At 41.1% G+C, this 8459-nt stretch overlaps 1 protein-coding gene across 2 annotated transcripts in view; it reads right to left on the bottom strand.

The window, feature by feature from the left end:
• Nucleotides 1-4906: 4906 nt before the first annotated feature.
• PIP4K2A (phosphatidylinositol-5-phosphate 4-kinase type 2 alpha) overlaps nucleotides 4907-8459 on the bottom strand; it is a 108816-nt gene continuing 105263 nt past the window's right edge. For both annotated transcript variants that reach the window (XM_040546749.1, XM_040546750.1), the window contains one exon: nucleotides 4907-7249. In XM_040546749.1, coding sequence (XP_040402683.1) covers nucleotides 7169-7249 — 81 coding nt within the window. In that variant the 3' untranslated portion in view covers nucleotides 4907-7168. The remainder of the gene's footprint in view (nucleotides 7250-8459) is intronic.

Below are 8459 nucleotides of genomic sequence, written 5' to 3'. Positions count from 1 at the left end.
CAGGGTGTCTGTCCTGGTCACAGCTTCTGCAGAGCGCGGGGACTCCCTGACTCCCTGCATTACTGCCATCCTATGACATCCGCATTCCTCACATTGGCTGCACATAAAGCATGGATTAATTTGAACGGATAGTTTTGGTTTTAAAGCACGTAATGGCAATAAAGCTTGGCTGTTTGAAGAGCATCTTCAGCTTTCACCTTATGGGCACCTGTGGTTGGCTCTTTGCTTAATGTTTCCCACCTTTTTGCACCAAACACTCATCTTCACTAGGGTGCAACTTGCTTTGACTCTCACATTGCTGAAACAGCTTCTTTTATTTTTAGTATGCGATGGGATTTGATTACTAACAGCTCTGTACCTTTTTTCCCTCCTTCTTTCGAGCCTTGTCGGACAGGAATCGAACAAATGCTGTCTTGGTGTTCTTGCTGATAAATCTTGCAGTTGCTCAGAGGTAATTTAGAGCGCTAAAGGAGAGGGTTTGGATAATGAGCCCCGATCACTGGCATGAGAACATAAGGGAGAGCGGCTCTTTTCTGGGTGTTCGTGAGTGCAGGGACTCCAGCACAGGAGAGCATTTTGTGCTTAAACCATTTGTATTCTGATCTTCTAGAGTAGCCACACGTTCGAAGCCTGAGCTTGCCCCGGGTACATACAGGCCAGGTCGGGTGACTTCCCGGCCACCAGCCGCGGCCTGCTCCCTCGCTGTAGTGGCGGTTGTTGAATCTAGAGGCCTGGTGAGATGGCTGATGCCCCTTCCCCAAGAAGAAGGCCAGTTAGGGGGATCCCAGTGCCTGAGAAGGAATAGGATGCTTCATTGTGGACCTTAAGAGACTGACAATCCTTTCACATCCATCTTCTAATCTGAAAAGCTCGTTTCTTTATGGATTAGCCCCACCTTGCCAAAACGTGCCTGTGGAACCCATCATCTGCTTTAGGCCAGACACTTCAGTCCTCTGAGTGAGGTCAAAAAGCGTGGCTGTGGGGAGCATGCTTGATGGAGGGTCAAGAAGGGGGGAGATCAGCAGGCATGAGGACACGTTTCTGGTCTGTCAGAAGAAAACCCCATCCAAATAAGCAGTGCTTCCACAGACGTGTTTGGTTTATTGAAACGGCTGACAGCTGAAATTAGTGGCAACACTCAGAGAAACCCCTCAAGGCAGGGAATATTTTGTTGCTGTTATGTGGTTACAGGGTACAAAGGAAGACAGGGCCGGGCCCAGAGCATGAAGTCCATCTGAGCACCATGTGCCTAGTTAAGGCCGGCGCTAATTAGTCACACCTACTGGGGCAGAAAGGATCCTCGGGCACCACTTGAGCCCTAGCAGTTGGGCTAAGCAGGTGCATCTCGGGGGGCACGGGACTTTTCCCCAGCCAGAGTCCAATGCGAGCCTTTCATCCACAGCTGGGGGAATGCAAACTTAATTTCTGTCAGCACAGAAGGCAGCTGGCCCTTGTGTTGGGTTTTGTATGCCAAATAGGCTGGGGACAGAAGAGTGTCTGAGATTCTCTTATAATGAAATGTTTTTTACAGATCCACTTAAAAATACATAAAAAGGAAAAGAAAATAAAGAGCTTTGGCCTTGGGCTACTTACGCAGAGGCAAGGGGAAAGAGTGGGAATGGAGACAGGCAATGAGTTAAATCACGTCCCTGTCCCGTATGGGGTTGTCAAACTGCTGCAGAACACGAGGATTTCACAAACTCCATTTAATCCAGCAGGATACACCACACAGCTACATAAAACAAGCCAGTATGAATTAATCAGGCTGACTGGGAGCAAAGCAGGAACCCTTTATATAAACTCAAGGCACACTGGGCAATAACTAAAATGTCCAAAAATAGTCAGAGCACTGGGCAAGTGTAAATTTATGCCAGCTCACAAAGAAGTATTTTTCATATCTTAATTATCTATGACCAGATAATTATTTCATATCGTATCACTGACAGAGATGAGACTAGAAGCTTGGAGAATGGGGAATACCATTAGGAAAACAAAGATCGTGGTATCATTTGCTTTGGTAAAAAAGGAAGTGGTTGGTATTTTATTGCAGTTGTAGCAACAGCTACAGCCAAGCAGTATCTGTGTGCTCCTTTTGAGATTGTGTTCTGTTCAAACAGCAATCATCACATTTTTGGGATTAGATAGTACATGGATTACTAGGAAAATCTCAAGATACATATTTGTAAATCTATTTATAAAATGTGACTGACAATTGAGAAGCACCATTTTATTTATTTATTTATTTTTAATTGGGCATTAAGATGGAATAGGTCATTCTGTCTGGCTCAAACTACTTTGATTATTTTGTTAAATAAGGAAAGGAAATATTCAATTTAATATGTGCCAAAGCTAATATTTACATTGTTCAGTATATAAAGGCAGGATCATATTAAGAGAGACTGAAAGAGGAAGAGAATAAACTGTTCTCAGGGCCCGCTGTAGATAGAACAAATATTAATGGGCTTAAATTGTAGTAATGCAGAGTCAGGAAAGATATTAGAAAGAAGTCTATCTAACGTCATAGCTAGTGAGGCCTGGGAAAGGCTAGCAGAGGGAAGCCATGGACCTGCCCTCACTGGTAAAGATTAAACCACTTCTTGCCATTGTTTATCTACAGCTGGACTGCTCTGGGACAGACCATAACTCTTTCTTCAAGTCCTTGCCGGTCCTAATTTCCAATGCTTTTAATAAGGTTACTGTTAGATTGTGATTCTTAATCTCACACAAACCATCTTCACCACTTGAAGCTGCGGCTCTCAAGCTCTATCACTTGTTCATGCACATTCCCTTGTAGCACGGCACTGGATCTCTGATCCCTCGTGCAGCAGCCTACCATTACTGGCCACACGAGCCTGAAGCCAGCACTGCTGCAGCTGCGCAGCGCCTGCTCTTCGCTACAGCACTGCATTGTAGGGGGTGTGCTGATTTCCTGAAGCAACAGCTGGCACAGAGAAATTAAGATGGAAAGGAAGGAGTGAAGCGGATTTGTTCTCTAAGTTAACTGCTTTGTTTTTATTTCTATTCCCATTACATGAGAAGTGTGAAAGTTTGAAAGAAACCAAGAAGCAGGGGACAGCACACACAGAACAGACACTGAGTAATGGAGCACGAGAACATCAGAACGACACGATTCCCTGTGCTGCGGTACTTGCTAGCCTGTACTGCACTGGGAGAGGAGAGGTAAGCACAAGGGAGTAAGCTGGAAGTTCAGATTATACATTTACATTATGTAGTTTATGTAGAAAAATTGTTTCCATCAAATTTTAATTTAAACATCTCTTTTGCTGCAGTCCCTGCATTTACGTGACAGTTGGCTCTCATACCTTGAATATAATCAGTGTTTTCAGGTTTTCTTCAGGTGAGAGAGAGAGAAAACATTTCATCAGAGAAGCTATTCTCTTCCTATGTATTGTCATATGCACACATTTCCTGAAGAAAAGGGCCTTCAACTGCTTGCTGGAGCCAGCAGCCCCTGTAAAACACTGCTGGCCCTGTGGCAACCTCCCCTGAAGAGATTAGCAATCAGTCACCCCTGGTGATGCAGACCAGGCAGGAGGGGGGATGCCCCTGTGCTGGGAGGCTGGGACGGGATGGGCAGGATGGCCACAGGTAGCTGCAGCCTTGTGAATCTCAGCTCTGTAACCACATGGAGACAACCGAGTGTCAGCAAGGGGATAGTGCTGTACCAACAGGAGCAGTTCCTCACTAAGAACCATCGCTTCAAAGGATGGGCTAGCTTAAAATTTAAATGTACTTACTGCAAAGTGAAATTTAAGCATGTCCAGAAGTCTTAGGAAAAAAAAAAGAGGAGAGCTTGACATGCTGTAAACAAGCAGTAACACCTCAGCTGCTGAGCAGTTTGTTGGAGCACGGCTGGAGCACGTTCTATCCCATTGTGCTGGGTTTGTATATGAGAAACTTTTATTGTATGAACATCCATATTATAAAAGCAGCACAGGAGTGTGGCAGCCCGGTCAGAAGATACTGCAGGTTTTTAAGTGACGAACACAGGGAACTGGCCTGGGAGCTTGCTATCCACCTCTAGCACATCCAAGTAACGCGAGCAGCGGTCCTTGAGCACCATGGTCATACGGAAGCCTAAACAGCTGGAGCAGCTGTGTGATGTGCAGGCTTAGATTAATACTGGAGACATCATTAAATGAGTAATTAAGAAGATTCTCTCCCCTCCCTATCACTTCATCCACTTTTAATAGAATAGCTCCTCAACAGCCTTCCCTGTGGGGAACATCAGCTTTATCTTCAAGTCTGTCAGGTGTATTTTATAGGTAAAAGTATTTCTGAAAACATTGTCTTGCTACATCTGTGCCATAAACCAAAAAGAAGTAAAAAATGAGAAATGCATTAAGAGAATTAAAAGTCAGTCAGGATAAAGAAAAAAGGCACTTTTCTGCCATTTGCCTGGGCTGTGCGGTGCAGGCTGCGTCATGTGCCAGAAGCCCTGACAAGCAAAGCCCTGAAATGCCCGGACAGAAAGCCCTCCTTCCTCCCTGTGAATTATCTGGGCTTGTTCCCAATTATTTTTTAAATAATTTGTTTAGCTTAAGGTCTTACACACATTAGCAAAGTTCTGCCAATCTTTATATCAATTAACTGTTGTGGGCCATCTTCCTTTTTCTGTAGCAATGCTAGGATTTAATGCATCGCATCATCACTCACAAACCTCTGTATTTGTTCGTGGCGCACAGCCTGAACACAAAAAAGCAAAGGCTAAACATTTCAAGCCACTTAAGTAAGCATGGAAGGAGCAAGGTAAAATGTAATGCAAAAGTTTAAAGTGTCTTCTTACGTTTTCTTTATGATATAGTCTACACGCTCATTTTAACATCCCAAGTTCATCTGTAAGTGATCAGAAATGTAGTTGAAACACAAGAACAGAAGATTTACCTAGTGAGACATCAGAGTGCTTTATTTTATAAAGCCTTGCTCATGTTTGGAGTGTAATCTAAGCACTAACATACAATAATGAGTCTTCTTTGCCCTGTCCAAATAAACAGTTTATCAACAATAATGAGTGACAAAACTGCTACACAGACAAAAAGAATGCTTTGTTGTAAATTTCTAAAATTGTCTAAAAATGTACACTAATTGGCCGCAATTAAATATTTACTCAAAGTACGTGTACCTCATTTTTAGTTCAGGGTCTCGCTGTGGCCTCACGCTTTAAGAAGCCGCAGCGTACTTCAGGAAATGAAACACGGGTGATAAATGTAGACAACCGGGGTGTACAGGGAGAGAACAAAAAAAATACCAAGCCACAGTACCAACTTATTTAAATACATACAATACAAAAGTATACACATACATTACAGTGCTGCAGACATCACTAAGTCAAATGTAACAAAAAAAAATGATCCTGAAGGAAAGGTAGGGGAAAGGAGAATAAAATTAGTACACAGCAACAGGGATAGTATTGCCTTTGGCCACTGAAGAGAGTGTAATGGGTTGCTATTGTATAGGCTCCTCCGAAGTAAAACACTACATACATTATGCACAGTTGCAGGCTTAACAGCACTGACATTAGTTATGGAGAAGGCATGCTGGCACTCCTGATTTGAGTTAGAAATGATGATGGGGAGGGTTTGACTTCTTTTAAATTGCCTATAAAACCTAACAATTTCAATAAAGAAATTTCAAAGGCACAGCTTTAGCACAGTGTATAAGTAGATAAACTTTAAGCATATGTAAATTTGTCTTTCAAGCATGGAGTCTTTCAGGGAAAAATACAAGAAGAGAAGAAATACAATGTCGTGTTTTAAAAATTTTAAACAAGTTAAACATGATCAGCACAGTTTTAGGCAACGTACTATACAATCAAATTTGAGTAGATGGTAGGACAGGCCATTTTGTTGACGAAAGACGACCTTGGGAAGAATCCCTCTGCAATAACCTTTCTCTTTTTATTGTAAAAGAGTCTATCACGGAAGTGAGCGAAACATTCACTTTAGTACACTACTGCACGTTACACCTTGGAAGATGACGAACATTACTTCATTTGTACTGCAAAATAACTTTACATGTAAACTCAAAAATCATATATTGTACACGAGTCTGAAATTCAGAAATATCCCTGCTTTCCTAATAATGTAAACAGTAAAATTCAGGGTTAATTTTTAGAGGGACAATCTATAATAAAATACCACTGTTTAAACAGTACAACATAAGCATTTAAACTTCAAATTCCCATTAAATTACAAGAGAATGGAGTTTCTATCAGTATGCACATCTCTCGTGGGTGAAAGATGTAGCTACTATTGCCCAAAACTATGCGCTTCTTCAAATAAGCTTTTTTCCACTTGTAACATTATTAGTTCCTATATTGCAAGAATATAAAACAAATGAAAACTTCAGGTAACAAAGTAAAAGAAGCAAGGTTTTTCCCTTAACATAAGTTTACTGTAGCAAAAATGTACACACAGCATGAATTACATGTTAGCTCTTTGTAAGATAAGAGACATCAGCTCTCAGGTGTCTGAAAGCCTGAACTTCCTGATGCAATGTGCTGAAAAAAAAGGGAAAAAAAAGGGAGACAGAGGGAAAAAAAAAAGAAAAAAAAAAAGAAAAAATCCAACTGCAGTGAACCTGATGGGAAAAGCCTCCGGCACCAAAGGCTTACTGTTGCAGCTGTTTTTTAAGGAGTGCCAGTGTGCATGGTGTAAGTGTAACATTCGCAGTAAGGTTTTTATTATTATCATCATCATCATGAATACTGTCATGTATCTTTTAGTTCAAAAAATAAACTGATCCACAGTTTACAATTTGATATCAATATTGTAGATTTAACATGCATTTACTCTTCCCCACCCCCACCCCACACCTCTTTGCTCATTTATTCCGTTTCAGCTGGTAGCATCAGAGTATGACTGTCACAGTGCACTCTGAGTAAGCTGTTCTATTTATTTAATTTAATTATTATTATTATTTTTTTTTGCACACACAAAAGAGTCAGAAATAGCTAGAACTATGCTGGGAATATCAGGCAGCTGTTAAAGCGAGTATTCCACCCCACTTCAGTCATCTTTGCCAGCAGATGTAAACAAAGGGGTTGCTTTCTGCAAGATGAGCACTTCTCTGAGTTCCTTTTTTCCGTACACTTGTAGCCACTGCTGTTGTCCCCAGGTCTTGTGTCTGTCCCATGTAACATGATAGGTTACGTCAAGATGTTAGCAATAAAGTCCAAGAAGCGCTTTGAATACTGTTCAGGATTAACGGTTGAAATTTCTGCACCAGCCTACGCGAAGAATTGGGAGGGAAGAGGAAAGAAGGAAGAACAAGTGTTTTATTTGATGCTTTGTCACGGACGGTGTTACTTAATGCACTTCATTTGCAGTCTCAGAACCAGGTACTATACATACAAAATCTAATAACCCCCGCAAGCAGAATCTTAAGGATGCCTCTCCAGGCTCCATGCCAGAACAGGGACGCTGGTATGGTGGTTGGTGCTCACCACCATAACCCTACAATATCCACCTTCCATTTCTGAATAGCATTCTTTGCTCCTCTTTACTTTCACTGTACTTCAGTCTCCTACATAATTTCTACCACACTCATTTAACCATGCTACCCACAGATTCTGGTCTCTTGAGCAGCGGTGTCTTCATGCTGAGAAGACTGAACTACTGTAGTCGGATCTGGTGTGTCACTACTTGCTTAATGTGTATTGCTATTTGAACACTAATTTACCTGCTTTGGAATACATGGTAACAACAAGTAACTTTTTTTTTTTTTTTTAACATATGTTAATCTAAACCTGCACTCCCTGAAGAAGCCCTACAATTGCTACTTCAATGAGGTCATAATTTCATTCATATTTTTTATTGGACATTTTCAGAGATTTAGTCATTTATATTAGTCATTAGTCCTTTATATTTATAGTTCCTCGTTTTACAAAAGGGAAAAAAATGCATGCATGCAATTACTGAACAAACTTCAGTGTCAGGTGGCTGAGGATGTAGATAGTGAAAGAAACAAAATATTTACACGAAAGTAATGTTCTGTAGTAAGTTCTAAACACAGTCAGCTTCCATGATCATAGCTGCTATTTACAATATTACTTTATCCCTTATTTAAGCCAGAAGCGTGATTTTTTAAGTCTGCTACATTCAACGTTAATTAGTAATTGCCAGATAATGGTCTGCGTCAACTTTCATCTGCTTTGAGAGCAAGAGATTAATGAATACATTGTTTTGGAGAGACAAAAAACACCTTCTGCAAGCCTGTCCAGGGCTTATTGCTAAGTGTTCTAAATCACCTTCTGCTGGAAACTAAAAAGCTCTGAACTCTTTGGTTAAACCCCCCCACAGTGCCCTGATCCTTAGATACTTACACAGAGGGTCTTTGGCCTCATAGATGATTAAGTTCTTTTTAAAGAGTTTATGAAATTTGAACCTTAAATCACTATATGGTGCTAATGGAAGATACCAATCTTAATTCTGTAAGAC

This window comes from Cygnus olor, chromosome 2 (assembly GCF_009769625.2).
Source record: "Cygnus olor isolate bCygOlo1 chromosome 2, bCygOlo1.pri.v2, whole genome shotgun sequence".
Taxonomy (NCBI): Eukaryota; Metazoa; Chordata; class Aves; order Anseriformes; family Anatidae; genus Cygnus; species Cygnus olor.
Note: the sequence above shows the minus strand (reverse complement) of the source record. Positions and strands in the feature narration are given on the sequence as shown.